This window comes from Triturus cristatus, chromosome 9 (assembly GCF_964204655.1).
Source record: "Triturus cristatus chromosome 9, aTriCri1.1, whole genome shotgun sequence".
Lineage (NCBI taxonomy): Eukaryota > Metazoa > Chordata > Amphibia > Caudata > Salamandridae > Triturus > Triturus cristatus.
The window spans coordinates 1,043,687,915-1,043,706,689 of NC_140592.1; the positions used below are offsets into that span (position 1 = coordinate 1,043,687,915).

General features: G+C 45.5%; 1 protein-coding gene across 2 annotated transcripts in view; it reads right to left on the bottom strand.

Moving 5' to 3' along the window:
- The window catches only part of DISP2 (dispatched RND transporter family member 2), a 320,137-nt gene that overhangs the window by 154,369 nt on the left and 146,993 nt on the right, over positions 1-18,775 (bottom strand). For both annotated transcript variants that reach the window (XM_085626880.1, XM_085626881.1), the window contains one exon: positions 2,875-2,998. In XM_085626880.1, coding sequence (XP_085483006.1) covers positions 2,875-2,998 — 124 coding nt within the window. The remainder of the gene's footprint in view (positions 1-2,874; positions 2,999-18,775) is intronic.

Here is an 18,775-nt window from a genome sequence, read left to right on the forward strand (position 1 = left end):
TGCCTGAAGGCCTAAAACCCTGACCCTTTACACAACCCCTGAATCTCCCGCGCCGTCCCTTAAACTACCCCAACCACTTCAACTTCCCTGAAACACCCCCCCCTACCCCAGCCCCAATCACCCCACTGTCTTCCTGCTTCCGTCTTCACCGTCTTCCATCTAGCCAGCAACTAAACTGCGCACTGCCTCGACCACGCATAAGCTTAGTTAAGACATATGCGTGGTAAGGGCAAATGTGGTTGTTTTGCCTAGTTGGAACACGCGTGGTTAAGACCGTGGTGTTCCGACTGTTCCCCGCCTTTTGGTAATTTATATAGTTTTACTTAATGCACATTAGGCACTTCAATGTCGCAGAATAATTGTATCACTCCGATTCTAAATTATAATTACAGTATATTCATTGTAACTGCTTAGCCTTGAATATTTTCCATCTCTGGAAGAGAGCTACGGTTCAAGCAAGGCAACGCTGTGTTCCAAAGTCCCTTCTGCCTTATCGGACTGCGCCCCGTGCATCGCGTCCTTGTAGCTCATCACTCCGTTCTTGAAATATGGTGTCCACTGGGTAGGGTGACCAGATTTTGAAAGCCAAAAACCGGGACATTTGGCAGAAATAGAAGAAGGACTCAATTCAGTATCATCGGAGGGGCACTGAATGACAGCACTCATCAATAGAAAACCACAAACTAGGCACCAGGGAAATACATAAAAAGTAATTTTTTAGACCTATATTCTACATGTTATTTAAATAGCTTACTAATAAGAGGTGCTGACTAGTACCTCCTTGTTAGCACATAAAAACGTGCCTTGACTGTTTTCAGTCGACCTTCACTGAAAACTGGGACCTCGGCCAAGATTGACGAACTCTGGCAAGACAGCTGGTGGTAACCCACGGCTGTGCCTGTAAATCCGGGATGCCTGGTCACCCTACCACTGGGGCCGTTCTGCTATGGCCTACAAGCAGGCACGCACCCAGCAGCTCACTCTTGCTCGCTTATCGTGTTCCTTAAGCTGTCAGAGCAAAACCTATTATACTATCCAGGGTGCTTCTGCTCCCCTAGTGCACCTGGAGCCCTCCTGTTACATACCCTGCTTGCAACTCCTAAAACAAGCCTGTCAACCCCAGAGTAGACAAGGGCCCCGGTCTTCACTTTGTGGCCAAACCGTATGAACCAACATTTTTAGAAGTAAGAGGAAAATTAACCTGGAATGCAGTTGCATTCATGTAGCTCTATGATGGATATCTAATGATAGAAAGATCACTGAAAAACACCCTCCAATTAATTCTCTACTGTAGTTTGGTTCGTCTTCATTAATGCCAGCATTTCCCAGAGATTTAGGGGCAGATGTACGACCGTTTCTTCGCAGTCACAAAGGGAGTTCAGCCCCTTTGCGACCGCAAAATCTGTCTGCCCAATTTACTAACCCTATTTTGGGTTATTTTGCTAATCAATTAGTGACTCACAAAATGGGGTTAGCGACTCTCTATTAGGAAGAGGCGTGCCAAGGGCATCCCTTCCCAATAGCGAGTCCAGAACCCATGTATGAATGTTTTGCGACCGCAATTGCCGTCGCAAAACACTTGCGGTTTACCACCCTTTTCAGAAGGGTGGTAAAGCACTCGCAAACAGGAAGGGGACCCCTTCCCCTTTGGGAATGGGTGCGCAAATATTTTTTAAGAGCAGGCAGTACCTGCTCTTAAAAAATGAAACTGAAATGTTTCATTTTTATTTTTTAAATGCAGCGCGTTTTCCTTTAAAGGAAAACGAGCTGCATTTATAAAAAAAAAAACTGCTTTATTGACAAAGCAGTCCCAGACATGGTGGTCTGCTGACCCCAGCAGGCCACCATCCCTGTGAGTGGCAGCCATTTCCAATGGGGTTGCAAATTGCGACAGCCTCATTAATATTTATGAGGCATGCAATTTGCGACCCCATTGGGAATCGCAAACAGTGTCTGAGACACTGTTGTACATTGGATTTGCAACTCGCAAATTGCGATAATTACGAGTCGCGATTTGTCACAATTTGCGATTCGCAAATTCCAATGGTCGTACATCTGGCCCCTAATGTTTTTAGAGAGTAAAAATTTAAATCGTTCTGGACACATTGTAAGTATTATAAGGGGAGAAGTAAGTAAATGAAAGACTGTAGTATGAGAGGAGCAGGCAGAGTGGGATGAACTTGAGGTGTTGATGAGCACTAGGGAGGAGACAGGCCAAAATTCTAAAGATATGACAAGGACACATCTGGCTTTGTAGACCAGAAGAAACTACACAGAACATGATGAAGAACAGAGGCGAACTGCAAAGCATGGTGGTAGGCAGACCTGGAAGATGAAACATAACAAGTACCCATGTGGAGAACTGTAGGGTCTATCGTAAGTGCATTTGAGAACTGTGAGGACTCTAAAGGAAAAGAAACCGGTGTCACAAAATCATTCTTAAATTATACTAGTGAATTTAGCAAGGTGTTAGTGGTGAGAAAAGTGGGTTTTAATTTTACACATTCCAAGAAGGCAACAGCAGCAAGTTTTGATATGAAAGCATTGAAGTTACCCGTGATAGAATATTGCTTTTCTTTTTTTGCAGAGTTTTATATAGCGCGAACTTGACCCGAATCCGAATTGGGTATCTGAGCGCTTTACATAGCACCAGTTACGTTACATGAGGACACACATTCATTTTTGAGTGATTTGCCCAGAATTACAGGATGTTCAGCGTCATTACCGAGACTCGAACCCAGTTCCGAGGTCGAGCGCCCTAGCCGTTAGGCCAACTCCTCCAAAGGCGGATAAACATGTTTAGCATACATCTTTATATTACTGCATATTTTATAAGGTCAAGTCTTTGTTCATATTTTCACTTCAGAGACTCACCAGTAGAGGCTCAGAGAAATCTGGAAGGTGCCCGACCAGAAAGCCTGCCAAGGTACACACTAGGACCAACAAAGAGCACAGCCCCAGTACAGCCATGGGCCAGTCAGCAATCACTTGGGAGTAACTGAAATAAAAGAGATCACACATTATTTCAATAGGATTGTAAAACCGACCTAACATCTTACTTGCCTATAACACGTGCCCCCAGATAGAGTCACAGGACACATATAGCTTCATTAATAGATTGCAAGATTGTGATTTCAGTAAGTTCTTTTTCGTAGTAACTACATGAAACTGAGCCAATATTCGACTGCCCTTCTACTCAGTAACGAGCAACATTTAACCACTCAATTGAAGTTTTGATGCTTACTAAGCCCCCAATGGGGTTGTGTATAATTGCTATTCTGCAAGAGTAATCTTGCATGGATCACCATTACTGGGCCACTGTATTTGCTGTTAATTGCTGTTTTCCTTATGCCTACCGTAACCATGTTGCTAGTTCAATCAAAAATGCTTCTTAATAATGGAGAACCATAACAGAAAGGTATTCACAATCAGTGCTTAATTTTTTTAAATAAAAAGTGCAAGGGCACAATGTTTTGTTCAGAAGTCTGTGTCCGACACTATTATTGTATAGTTTTGATTCCACCTCATGCCTATTTAATCCACCACCAGACACTGCAAGCCTCTATATCTCGCTCCAGCAGTTCATTTTTATACTGGCCTTCTCCATTTGCCACTGTTTTTCCATCTTTCTATTCCCTCTTCCGTACCTATGTTGCGTTTTTCTTTCTCTTGCTGTGAATCAAAGCTTGTTGAGGAAAAATAAGTGCTGGTCTCCAAATATGGCAGCCAGCGGACCCACATGTAACTAGAAGCTCAGATTAGGCACTGTTCACAATCATTTATTCTCACAAACCGATGGTGAATATGGGGACCTCTTCATGAAGAGCATTGGGAAAGTTTGGATTTTAAGCAGACAACCCCATTTTACAGTATGCGTAAAAGTCATACAGGGCTATTCGAAATGTAGGTTACTACTTTGGGCTATTCACAAAATCTGAGTCTAAAATTGCTCAAACATGTAGACTTACAATTCTGTATCCCCTGAAACAGGGAGTCAAGCTAAATTGTGTAACGTTACTACTGCCAAAAGAATCACTAGGAAGTCCAGCACCACATATGGCCACCACTGATACTGCAACAGCCGCCAATAGAAAATAACTGAGGCAAGGACTTAAAATAACATCCCATAAGAAATAATGTGAATTTAAATCATTTTAAACTGTTAAAAATATAAATAAATATAATTTAATGTTAAAAAAATATATAAAGAAAACATATTTATTATTTAGTTATACAATATTTCAACAATATATTTTTATTTAAATAAGAATGTAACATTAATGTTGAATAAAATATTATTAAATTACGTTTAATTCATTCTGCAGATCACTTTTAATAATTATTATAGCATAATATAAACATCTTTAGGTGGGAACTAATTTTTTAATTTGAACTTCAGAAAAATAAGTTTAATTTAATTTAAGGTATTCAAATGAATTATATATTTAATTCAGAATTAAGTTAATAGTGCTGTACCATCTTATATTTTGTTCTACATTTAAAATAAACATACACAATTATTTCCAATAATAGTTAACATAAAAAGAATGTTATAACTTTTTCAAGTTTAATAAACTCTTTTCCTTTTTTAGTCTAAAGTAAATTAATAATTTTTTACTATGCATTAATATTTCCATTTAATGCATTATTAAACCTGAAGTATAGAGTTAATTACAAGTAATTCAATTATGTTTTATAGAAATTAATGACACATTATGTTTTAAATTCAGTAAAGATAATTAAAAGTTTATAAATAAATACTAAATATGTATTATCTTTCAGTTTTTTAAACATTAAATTATATTTATTCATATTTTCTTACTATTGTAAATAATTTAATTTAATTTACCATTATTTCCTACAGAATTTTATTTTAAGTCCCCACATCTGTTATTTTCTATGGGAGAGTCTTGCAGTACCTGTGATTAGCCTTTTGTGGTGCTGAACATACTTCAGCTCTGAGCTGGAGTGATTTAATACTGTTTTGGACTCCTGCTGTATTAATTTTATAAGTGCAGTTTGTGAAAAGCACATTCTCTTGCTAAAACCTCTGCAATCACCTTTGCAATTACAGTCATAAGTATTCCTCATTTTCCAGCTGCTCCCCTCTGTCCCTCCCACATTTGCTTGTAAAATGTATACTTACGTTTGCGCATGTGTGGAGACTACACAGTTGATGCATAGATTTTTGTGAATAGCATTTTGTAGTACGTAGGTAGTACTACAAAACAAACTACAACATGCAGTTTGTGAATAGGCCCCTACACGCGTATATTTACTGCTTTCCTTGTGAATCAGGTCTCTAGTTCCCCAGAAAATTCTCCATTGGGTATGAGAGAAAAACGACACAACTCTGCCAGTCCCATAGTTTTGTTGTCTCCACAGGGTGGGCCCTTTCTACCTCTCTTGCTGACCCAAGGGAACACCAAAGGTTTCACCTCCTTGATTTAAGGATGTGAAAGTTCTGGTAGTGCATGCATTTGGAAACAAGTAGGCAGGTACCTGGGAATTTTTTGTGGATTGCAGAGCTCTTTAAACTTAACTTGCCTTTTCAGAAGCAGTGTCATGCTGTTAAAAAAAAAGGCTTATGAGCAGATGAACCAACACGTATATGACATTAACTATTTAGGTTGGCAGGTAAAAACATTGATCGTAGTCATAGTCAATTCATGTAGAGATTATGGTCAAAACACGGAGTACCTTGTGATTAAAAGCCAAATGCAAGAGACACTTTTCATTAAAATTTGGTGGAAAAAGCCTTTGCCAATCATTGCACTAAAGTTGGGTACTTGGGAGAGTTGGTGGTTTGCCCAAAAAACTAAAGTCCTTGAAAGAAGAGCTACAGACAGGGCACCTGCACAGGGAATCTATGCAATAGACTGGATCTTTGATGGTCTTTGTTACATTTAGGGAAAATAAACCTAGACAGGGTTTACACATTGCAAAATGTTGTTTTGTGTCCAGTGTCAACAAATCTGGGTGCTACTTACTTTGTCTTGGTATGCTTTGCTGTAAGTCAATAGTGGTGTATTTAGATGTTAATGTACTTTAGACAAGTTTGCACATAGAAGCCATGTTTATCCCATATCTAAACCCTGCAACATTTGGGTATCACCAGCATTTATATATACCAAAAGGATGTACATTTAGTTTGAAAACAATATGTAGATGGGTTAAACACTTGTGGACACCATGAGAGAGGGAACAATGAAGGAAAACTAAGGAGGAAAGGTATGGTACTATGAGAGGGTTTGATAATAAAAAGTCTCTCTTTTGTAGCTTCCCGGCCTCAGGAACAGCAGCCACTGTGGATTCTGGGTTCACATTACATTGAGCAGCTCACACAGTTCCATGCCCCAGTCAGGTAGTAACAGTGCAAAATGCTCAAAAAAGGGGAAAGAGGAAGAGCTCCTACTTCGACCTCCACTTCGAATATCTAATCACACAAAAAGAGAAGTCGGAGTGAGCTGTGACTCACTTCTAGAGACTTATGGCAAAGTTAATATGTTAGAAAAACTCCCCTCACCCACAAAACTGTGGCATGCTTCATCATTGGGCTGCTAAACAACATCCCTGTGCTGACCAATGCGTGGGATGGAGCAATAGGGAGGGACAAACAATACAAACATAAAGAAGAGTAAGGATCAAGCAAAAATGTGCAGAACATAGTCCCTAAAACCAGCTCAGGGATATCCAATTCCCTATTTTATTCCTGGATTCCCTGGTCAGGATTAAAATTTCAAAATAGAGGATGATGGTGATAGAGTTAATTATAAACCATTCACCTCTCCTCTCTGCATGTAAGTCGACATGTTTCTCCCGGTAACTGTGTCTTTTTCCGGCTTTTGTCAGGACCGCAAGAACCCCTTTGTATTACCCTTCTTTCCTACCTTAATTTTAGTAGATTGGGATTTTGACCCTGTTATTTTCTCATGCAGGATGAACACTCACACTACAAACATAATCGAGTTTCACTGTTGTTAAAGCTCGAAAAGGCGTGGGAGGCTCCCTGTAGTCACCCATTCGTCAAGGTGAGTGCGCCCCTAAGACACTGTCTCTCTAAATGCCGTGAAGGTACTAACATTGTCATGTTTGTTGTTTACATGAATGTATTTTTCTCAACACCTCTGATTATCATCTGGTGTGGGTGTCATTATATTTTTTAATCACTTAACGGTTTATTGTAGTCTGATGTTATTTGTGATGTATTACTCTTACTTATTGTTTGACATTATCAACATTCTTTTGGGAAAATATTGATTGTCTTGGCTGAGCCTTTATTTTCGTAAAATGATTATGCTATATAGATGCTGTTGGACTTGGCTCCTTTGCAGGGTGACCCTCAAAACTTTTTGCCTGTTTTCTGAATTCCGCTTTTGTTGGCCTTAGGACTCTGTGCACTTTACCACTACTAACGAGTGCTCAAGTGCTTGTGCTCGCTCCTTGAACCATGGTAAAATTGGCTTACACCCAATTGGCACATTTAATTCACTTATAAGTCTCTTGTAAAGTGGTACTACATGTACCCAGGGCCTGTAAATGAAATGCTACTAGTGGTACTGCAGCACTGTTTGTGCTCCTCAAATTAAGTAGCCCCTTGAAACATGTCCATGCACTGCCTTTGCAGACTGTGTGTAGTTTTAAACTGCCAATTTGACTTTTGCTAAAAAAAGCTTTTGCCAAGCCTAAAGCTTCCTTTTTAGTATGTATATTAAGGTAGGCCTTAAACTGCCCATAGGGCAGGGTGTATCTAAAGAGTTGGACATGTACTTTTAAGATTTACAATGAAATACAATACAATTCTTTCCTACCGAATTGCCTGGTTATAAACTACTTACTGAGTATGATTGACTAGATCATGTTGGACTTCATTTCATTCTGTTAGTTAACACCCCATTGTATTTTTTCTAATGTACTGAGCTGTTATGCTCTGTAAAGCGCTCTTATACATCTTGGGGTCTGGCTCAATGATATTCAATGAGTTTGTCATGATCAGGGATGTCACAAGAGATTTTTGAAGATGACATGGGATGAAAGGTAGTATCTTTTTAATGGTCCTCAAGGTATAAAAGGTGGATGAGGTCACTTAGCTAATGTGATCTAAAAAAGATAGCTTATCATCCATCAAGATGCCCAGATTGTTAGCCTTCTTTACTGGCGATTGTAGAGGGCCCAGATCCTGTGACCAGCATGATAGGGTCCAAAAAGAGTTGTGGCCCCCAACAGTAATACTTCAGTCTTTGCAGAGTTAAGCTTCAGATAGTTCTGATTCATCGATAGTTTGATGGCCTGCATGCAGCTACTGAACCTAAGGTTAGTGTCGTGATTGTTATTTGCCACTGTGACAACAATTTGCGTGTCGTCTGTGTATGATGTTACAGAGAATTTTATGAGGTCGGCAAGTGGGGGGACATATAAATAAAAAATGTTGGGTTAAGCGTAGAACCCTTTAGGACCCCACACGGAAATGAGAAAGGGTTGGAGGAAAAAGGGCCCATACAGACCGACTGCTCACGGTCCTCGAGAAATTATTTCAGTAAGGTCTAAGCTATAAACATGATCCCTAGGTTAGCAAGACGCTACAACAACAATCCGTGATTAACAGTATCGAAAGCGCTAAGCAGTCGAGCAGGACCAGGGCAGCTCCCTTTCCTTGGTCCTCTGCCATTCTGATCTCTTCAGTCGCCTTGATTGAAGCTGATTCCCTGCTGTGTCCAGCATGGAAACCAAATTGAGTGGTATCAAGAAGGTTGTTCTGGTGGATCTATTCAATGAGCTGGGAATTCATTATTTGTAAAATTATTTTTGCTGGAAGGGGGATGCACAAAATCAGGCGATAGCTATTATGGTCTTTGGGATCCAGTGTAGCCTTCTTCAGAAGTGGGAGTATCAAAGTTATTTTTCAAGAAATAGAAAAAATGCCTGAGCTGAGCACAGGGCCGAACTGGGAACCACAACCGGCCCTGGCAAAGTGCTCGGCCGGCCACCTCGGGTGCCGCCGAGCTCTTTGCCAGGGCCGGTTTTCGGCCGATTTTGTTACAGGGCCGATTTTGCAGCTATGCTGCAAGAACGGCCCTGTAACAAAAACTGCCCCCAGGGGCCCAAAACCGGCCCCCACCTGTGCGGCGTACCGGGGGATTGCCCGGTGCCCGCTACAGCCAGTCCGGCTCTGGCTGAGCATAAGTTGAAAGATCAACGTGAGGACTGGGGCAATAGTGTCCGCCACCAGCTTAGCCACTTTGGTTGCACATGGATCATACGGGGAATCAGACTTCGAAAAACAAAGAGATTTGGCGACCTCCTCTTTACTGGGTGGAGTAAACTCATTGACAGTTTCCAGTGGAACTGGTTGCAACCGAGAGACAGGCTCTGCGAATGTAGATGATGTAACTGAGGTAAATCCCTTATATATTATTTCAACTTTCTGTAAAAAGAAGTCAGCCAGCGTATCACAAAAGGATTAACTAGTCTCCCTCTGTGTATTTTTAACTGTTGTTAGTTTAGTGGCAGTCTTGATTAGTTCTTCAGTAGAATGTTTTGCTTCATCTATTTATATGGTATAGTAAGATGTCTTCTCTTTCATAATAAAGGCCTCATAGACTGTTAGGCAGTATTTATATTTCATATAGAAGAGAGAGGGCAGTGGGGTATAGGCCGCCAAGGTGATGTAACTATAAATTATCAAGCAACTCTATTCTTTCAACTATGATAGTGCTCTAAGGAAATTGAACAATGACCACCCCAAGTTGTTAAATGGGTGCGAACAATGCCCACACTCATATAGTAGAAAACAAAATCAAAGTCCTGAACCATAGTCATAAGGGTTGGTATCACAATAAACCCACGCATTCGTTTTCTCAAGTAGTTTTCTTGCTGTTTTATTCCAATTTTTGTTCAAATATGTACTTCAGTTCTTCATCTTAACAGGTAGCCACAGGTTGAGCCAACACATGTTTCGTCTATAGGTGATAACCTAAGACTTCATCAGGGCTACAACAAACAAATACATAAAATACTATTATAGTCCACAAAGTAATATCCAATCGATTCTAGAAGAACCTCCACCAGACTCAAAATTAAGAGAAGAAACACCTCGTGCCAAACCATAAGCAAGCCAGAAAAATGTGAATCAATTCAAGAAAAAACTGGAGTATTTATGAAGGGGTGGGATTAGTAAAAGTTGAACTCTCATAAGAAAGGGGTGCAGATATAGTCAGTTCAAAGTGATCATCAGAAAAAAGATTACCAAAACAAAAAAATAGAGTTAAACCATTAAAGGTAATGGGTAGTACCACCCTCTATATATTTCATACTAGAGATGAATATAAATAAAAGGTCCAAATCAATCAAAAATCTCACCGCAAGCAGCAAGTATCTGTAAACATATTGTCAAATAAAGTTCTCTGCCGCACATTCGAGTATTGCCGCCCTCAATGGCAAAGGGTGCCCTAAAGTCTGATATAAACAAAGAGACCCAATTTGAATTATTAGCCACATGATTCAATGCATAGATGTGATTACTTATTTTTGGCATAAACACATAGTATACGCGTAGTATGGCAGACACTCACCACCAAAAAACGAAATCCCAAAGAACAGCAGTGCAGGCTACTAAATAAGGACACGATCTTCACAGGTTCAATTACCTATGACTGTGGTTCAGGACTTCGATTTTGTTTTCTACTATATGAGTGTGGGCATTGTTCGCACCCATTTAACAAAGTGGGGTGGTCGTTGTTGAATTTCCTTGGAGCACTATTATAGTTTTTTTTTTTTTTAATTTAGTCACTCTTTATTCAGTAATGTACAGCCACTTTTTCAATAAATCAAAAAATGTGCTTTGTACATGGGGCTCTATGTATAATTTTTTTTTTTTTTAAACTTTGTTTATTGAGATTTTATGGTTCAATTTCACATACATACAGAAAGAAAAAACATATGCAGGTTCAAATGGCAATGTGGATTAATCGTCACATGAGCATCATATATACCTCTTCCCCAGGGGGCGAACGAGTCCCGTTACACAATAGTGCGTATGGCCAGTGGCCTACCCAAATAATGGGGACATCAGGTAGGGGAATAATGTATATTATAGTTATCCAGAATCGGCCTGGGAGCCCCCAAGCCAATCGTGTCAGTCTTTTCAATCCCTTCCAAAGCATGGCCCCCTCCCAGAAACCCCGCCCCCTCATCACAGAAACAAGAAACAAGCTATATGGAACAGAATATCAGAATCTCATCACTCCCAAGGCCACACACAGGGGAGCAGGAGAAACAAAGCAGGTGCACCTATAGTGCCCTAGCAGTACACCTCCCTCCCTATGCAGGATGCCAACCTTGGGTATTGGAAGTAGGGTCGTCAGCAGCCATAGGGGGGGCGCTTTCCGCCAGAACCTCCGGATACTGCAACAGATAACTCTGCAATGGCCCCCAGATGTCGGCAGGGCGGGACCGGGCGGGAAGCAGCTCAGAGTATATCAGTACTTGCTCTTGACAATATATAAGATCTTTGAGCCACTCCTTGAATTTCGGGGCCCGTCCCCGTCCCCAGCGGCAAGCAATGCGCCGTTTCGCTAATAAAAGCGCCATCGTGACAAATCGACGACATGAGCGCGGAATCTGTTTGGTATATCCTAGTAACGCCTGTACCGGCTCAGGCGCAAGAGGAAGTTCTATCATGTGCGCAATAGCAGAGTACACCTGTCCCCAGTAGCTCTGAATAGCAGGGCATGTCCAGGAGAGGTGGAGGAAGACTGCCTGAGGGGCGTGACATCTCTCGCAATTATCAGAATCCTGCAGTCGAAATTTGTGCTTGGTTACCGGAGTGCAGTAGAGGCGGTTCAGAAATTTAAAATGTATGATCCGATGCCTACTACTCGCCGAGATTTGCTCCGTCTGCAAGCAACAGTAGGCCCACCTGTCTTCACCGAGCTCCATCCCCAACTCACGCTCCCACTCCCCACGAGCCCTCGAAACAGAAACAGGCGCATCCGAGCGAACCGCATGGTATAATATCGAGACCAAATGGGAGGGTGAGGTTGCCTGTAGGAGCCTATGTAGGGGAGCGAGAATCTCGGGCTCAGCTGGGAACGTTTGCAGTAGGGCCTTCATGCCATGTCTCAGTCTAAAGTAAGTGAAAAGCTCCAGAGGGGTGGGTGCGTAGCCTACAAAGAAGTGATCCCTGTCACGAAACTGCCCGCCTGTAAACAGATCACGCCAAGTCAGAATCCCCAATTTGCGACTTAAGTTTTGAAACAGCTTCTCCTGTAAAAGGCTGCCCGCCTGTAAACAGATCACGCCAAGTCAGAATCCCCAATTTGCGACTTAAGTTTTGAAACAGCTTCTCCTGTAAAAGGGGGAGCTGAGGGTGGTAAGCAATGGGGAGGAGAGGCGAGTACAGAAACGAGCTCCCCACTCGCTTTGATATCTCCAACCACGCATCCACCGTACCCTGGAGGGCGTTGTAGTTAGCGGTGGTATGTGGGAGCACACTATGCAATAAGCCAGGCAGGGGCAAAGGCGCCGCAAGCCAGTCCTCAGCAGCAAGTTGGGGCATGAAGGCAATGGGACGGAACCAGTAATACGCATAATGCGCCTGGGCACAGTAATAGTATAGTTCCAGATCTGGAATATCAAAGCCCCCACGGGAGTAAGGGGAGGTCATCACAGCCCATTTCAATCTAGGTCTCCTCCCTCCCCACACCAGCCGTATCAATTCTGAACGCAACCGGGAGAAGAAGTGTCTCCCCGGAGGAAAAGGAATATTCAGAAACAAATATAGGAGCTTGGGAAGTACCACCATCTTGATCAGAGCGGCACGTCCAGCCATCGATAATGGGAGCGTAAGCCAGCGGTCAACGCAAGAGGCGACATGCAGCAGCGTCGTACCATAGTTTAATCGCATCAGCTCCTCCCTATCTCGAGAGACCTTAATGCCAAGATACTTGACTTCGGAATCGCTCCATTCTATGGGGTAGTCAAGCGAGAATTTCCGGGAACCGTCTGTCAGATGGAAAATCTGAGACTTAGACCAGTTAATCCGTACGCCCGACACCTCCCCGAAGACTAAAAATTCCCGAAGCAGAGGGTTCAGATTATTCTGAGGGTCCCGAACATATAGGGTAATGTCATCTGCATACAGCGACAGCAAAATCTGTCGCTGCTCGCAGAACAGCGCCCTGTTCTGATGGTGCTGCCGCAGCCTCGAGGCAAGTGGCTCAATCGCCAGTGCGAATAAAAGTGGGGAGAGAGGGCACCCCTGTCTGGTCCCTCTGGCGATCCGGAAGGGCTCCGACACTCTGCCATTGACTAAGACCCTAGCGCACGGGCTACCATAAAGGATAGCTATCCACCCCAGGAATACCAAAGGAAAGCCCATGTGGGACAGCGCAGCCACCAGGTAATCCCATTCCAAGGAGTCAAATGCTTTTGTGGCGTCCAAAAAGACCGCCACCATCTGTAAATCGGGATCCACATTGTGTAAAGTGGCGAATAGCGTGCGCAAGTTGTGCGACGTCGCCCTGCCAGGTATAAATCCCGATTGGTCCGGGAGAACCAGTCCCTCCATAAGGAGTGTCAAACGATTAGCCAAAGTTTTAGAAAGGATCTTCGCGTCGCAATTAAGGAGGGACAATGGGCGATAAGAGTCCGGGGAGGTTGCCGGTTTACCCGGCTTTAAGAGGGAGGTGATCAGTGCCTCTCTCATGGAAGGCGGAAGCACTCCCAGCGTATGGGCCTCATCAAACACCACCTTCAATATCGGCGCAAGAATATCAATATAAGTTTTATAGAATTCTATCGGGAAGCCATCAAGGCCGGGGGCCTTTCCCGAGGCCATTTGCATTATAGCCTCCCGGATTTCGTCAAGGCCCAGCGGAGCCATAAGGAACTTTCTCTGCGCGTCAGAGAGCCATCCCAGTGTGATCTCTCCCAAGTAGCGGTCCAGTTCCGGTGGGCGTGTGTGAGCGGAGGAATATAAGTCAGCGTAGTGAGTAACAAACGCATGCATTATGGACCGGGTATCTCTGTGGAGGTCTCCCGAGTGTCCCCGTAGTTCGAGGACGTGATTATTAAAGCGAGGCGGCCGCGTCGCCCAAGCTAAGAATTTGCCCGGCCGTTCACCCTCCCCATACCGTTGGGCCTGAAAGTATTTCCCCCTGAATCGAACCTCTCTGTCAGCAGTTGCCGTGTAGTCAGACAGCAGGTCTCGGAATTTGGCTTGCGCTTCAGCATTACTGGCGAACGTGGGGCGGGATTCCAGATCTCTAAGGTCGGATTCCAATTTACGAAGAGTGTTACGTAGGTCTCTGAGTATGCCCCCCCCCCTTGGAAATGCACATCCCCCGAATGGTGACCTTAAAGGCCTCCCAAACTACCGCCACACTATCCACCGTCCCACCATTGCGTTGGAAGAAGCTCTCAATTTCCTGCGCTAGTTCAGACCGGAAGACGTCGTCTAGCAGGACATTAGGCTGCAATCTCCACGCCATCGGAGAGCCAACCAGGTCTACTAAGTTCATACCCATCGAGACAGGGGCATGATCGGAGTAAGTGCGAGCTAGGTGTTTTACCCAACAGAGCCTGGGAGCAAGCCCAGGAGAAACCAGGATGTAATCCAATCGTGCCCAAGTGGAATGTGCAGCTGACCAATGTGTACCCTCAAGGGTCGCAGGGTGTCTATGGCGCCACGCGTCTATCAGATGGCGATCAGTGAGGAGGCCATGGACATACGCCTGGGAGCGGGAGTAGTGCTGAGGGCCAGGGTTCGCTCTGTCCTGTGTGGGGTCAGCAACTATGTTGAAGTCTCCCCCCCACACTAGATACGTGGAGCCAATACTCAGAATCTCAGTCCAAAGCGCCTGGAGGCAATGCGGATCATCCGAGTTGGGGCCATAATAACAAGCTAAAGTTAGCGTATCCATACCCAGACGTCCCCAAATGACACAGTACCTGCCCTCTCTGTCGGTGCGCTCTCCTATGTACGCAAAGGGGGCATGCTTCCGAATAAGGATTGCAACACCTCGTGAGTAGGTGGAATATGAGGAAAAAGCACGATGACCGGCCCAACGCGATGCAAACAGCGAGGGCCTGGAGGGGTCGAGGTGTGTCTCCTGAAGGAACGCTACCCCAATGTGATGTCTATCTAGGTATGCCAGAATTTGCCTACGCTTTCTAGGGTTTCCCAAACCCCTCACATTCCACGTGAGGAAGGTGAGCTGACTAGTACAGTCCTCACCTGTTGGCGGATCACTCATTATAAATCGCCATATTCAAATAGCACAACACAATGCGCCCGCCGCCCCCTGAATGATGCAAAGAGAACAATGCAAACGCCACCTCCTGCCAGTCAGAACCATCAGATACCTTAAATCCCCAACACCCCCCTCCTCCCCCCACCCACAGCAGCATCCCAATCATGCCATCTGGATCAACCCCCTGCCCCCCACCCCCCCACAAAACTCCCCCATAGCAAGTACCATAAGGGATCAACATATAACCGTGAAAGAACAATGGGGTGATACCCTTGAGGGCGCAATCTAGGTGGAGACACTGTATCCCCCTGAGCCATTAGAGCATACCCAGTAGATAACCGAGTCCTCTCCATGGACAGAGGGTGCCCAGCAAAGCATAATGTCCTGAAAGTCTGACGCACCGGGAGTAGGAGCAGGACTCCGATGACTGCCCCCCAATACAGTTCAGGCAGGCTCGCAGGCCATCATATCAAGTTTCGTATCAGCGTTCACTCGCACCAACCTACCAGTCACTGAGCATCCGGTCCCGGCGTTGCACAATGGTGGCTCAGCACCATCAGTCCGAGGTCGGCGTGGAGGGGCGCTCCAGTTCGCGCTTCTTGACACGTTTCAGGAATTCCTCTGCTTGTTGAGGACTCGTGCAGAAGGTTTGTTTCCCCTGATGTGTGATGCGCAAGCGGGCTGGGTATAATAGCGCATAGTCAATTTGTGCAGCCCGCAGTTTTTGCTTGACTACAATGAACTTCTTTCGTTCTTCTTGGACCACGGGGGTGAAGTCCGGGAATATAGTGAAGGAGTTACCATCGTAGGATAGGGTCCTCTGTTCCCTCGCCGTCCGAAGGGCTGCGTCGCGGTCTCGAAAGTTCAGCAGGCGAGCGATGATGGGGCGGGGAGGAGCCCCCGGCGGCGGCCTCGAAGCCAGCGATCTATGCGCCCTCTCGACAATGAACTGAGGAGAGAGGGAATCCGTGCCCACCACTGCTCGCAGCAAGCCTTCCACATAGACCTCCATCTTACCCGTGTGGGTTGACTCCGGTACGCCAATGATGCGTATGTTATTTCTGCGACTACACGCCTCCAACTCCTCGTTCTTGGCTGCTATTACTCGGAGGACTTTATCCATACGTGTCACCGTAGCCGATAATTGTGTCGTTCGGTCTTCTGAATCCGAAATACGCCGCTCCGTCTCTGTGAGGCGTTCACCATGGCTATCCACCTTGTGGACTATGGAGTCCATACGTGACTGCATAGAGTCCATTTTGTCCACGATAGTCGCCAGACTCTGCCTCATGTCCAGTAGGATAGATTTGACATCGTCTGCCGGCGGAGCGGCTGATTGGGCCGGGATTTAGTGGACTTTTTTGCCTCAAAGGTGAGGCGAGGCTGACGGCTGTCCGGCTTCCCCATGTCAGTCCCTACAGGTAGACCACTGCAGGCGCGAAGTCGGAAACACACGACCCAGTGTATCCGGGGCGCAGGAATATGAGGCAGTCCGCCCGCACCCCAATGAGCACCACCACAGGGCAATCGGATCTTCTCCGCGGTATCGCTAGGGCGACATTCGTCTCCGGTCCCCGCGCCTGGAATCAGCCCCAATCGCTCGGTCAGACCACGCACTTCTTCAGCAGGCCATCCGCCATCAGGATATTGGGAGCGAGTATGACCTCCGCACCCACAGCCGCCGGCAGCCAAAGAGGGGGAGGCAGGATCAGGGCGACACAAGTCAGGGCTCCCCAGATCACACGGCAGGCCTCCTACCTCCGCCGTGGGAGCGCGACCCTCCGACCAGTGCCCCCAGGCAAGCAGCAACCGCCTCAGTCCAGGCAGGACGCCCTCGCGGGCGCCGACGCGGGCCCCTCGGTCGCAGCACTAACGTCCTCCAGACAGGGGCAGCGCGGCTTCAGCCTCCTCCTTTAGGCACCAGCACTCGGCCTCTGGCCGGACAGGCAGGCCGCCAGGGCCAGCAGGAGACAGCCGGTCACAACGGGGCGGGTCAGGGAGGGCCGCTTCGCGCCGTACTCCGTCCCCGGGCAGGAAACTCGCGTCCTCACCTTCGATGTCTGCAGTGTGTATTCAGCTCGCCCAATGTCACAACGCCTGTGGTTTCCCCGGGTACAGGCTTCAGGAAGGGTTCCGCGGACCCTCAGCGCCTCCGATGCAGGTCCGATTATCCGGGACCCAGAGGACGCAGCCGGGCCTCTCCGCCCACGTGTGCAGCACCGGCCTTGCGTAGCGGTCACCACCCGGCTCCGGCACCAGCGAGGATCTCACGCCAGTCGGCGGCAGCGACAGCAGCCTTACATCTAGCAGACGCCGGGTCGCCTAGATCCACGAGGGTCGCAATCGGTGGCAGAGACAGCAGTGCATCCACCGAGACCCGTTATGACAGGATTTGCGACGTTCAGGGAGGATTACTTCAGGATTTCAGCGCTGAGCAGCGGGAGCTTCACCCAGAGGCAGCCATTCCGCCGTGCGCCACCTAGCGCCCCCCCGGAGCACTATTATAGTTGGATGATTAGAGTTGTTTGATAACTTATAGTCAAATCACCTTGCACAGCCTATACCCCACTGCCCTCTCTCTTCTATATGTTTATACAGGGGTTGCGGCAGGTTTTGTGATTTACCAATTTGGTACTGATTTTGTAAAAAATGTGTTAAAAAAGTGATAGGAGCAAGGTTGCTGAAGATCTGTTTAAGAACCTGCACGCAGGAGTTCTGGTAAATAAAGTGGTTATCCAAGGAACAAATAGACCCAATGAAGGCTTAAAAGCCAAATTCATTAGGTTAGAAAGGTTAAAAAAGACAGAAATAGCGAAATCGTGGGATGGGGCCACCCTGAAGGAGTATCTGAGACTGGAAAGAGTACCGAGAGGCTTGCGCTCGACTATCTTCCCGACCAATGATGATTTAGAGGAGGATTTAGATCTTAGAAGAGGTACTTGATAAATTGGAAGATGACATTAAGTAAAGGAAGGCACACAAACTAAAACAAGATGAGATCGATTATTCCAATGGTAGGGTCTTCACTTTCGCCAAAAGATTTGACAACTTTGTTAAACTTGATCTTCAACGTGTTGAGAGTAAATCTTCTTTACTGTCAGGCCCTAGTACTGCATCCTCTAGTAACATCTCCATCAATAGTGAGGAGGGAGCGACTGGTGGAACATCAGGCATGAACCCTGGTAATGCTTTTTTACGAGAGGTACGAAGAATTTGCATGGGGAACAAAAAATTGAATATATATGAAAAAGAGAGGATGTACGAGGAAGACAAAAAGAGGGAGGAGGGGAAGAGGAAAATCAAAAGACAAGAGAGGGAATGCACACCCGCTCTTTGAACAAGAACAAACAGTAAGCCCAAGTAATGTTGAAGGGATACAGGTTATTAATTTGTCTAAAGTTGTGTTGTTGGATGATATTTTATCTGTACATAGCAAAGGTTTGAACTTCTGTCCAACCTCTAAATGTGATATGTCAGAGGTTAAGACTGATTTGTACAAATCTGTGCGGAATTTGAAGTTAAAG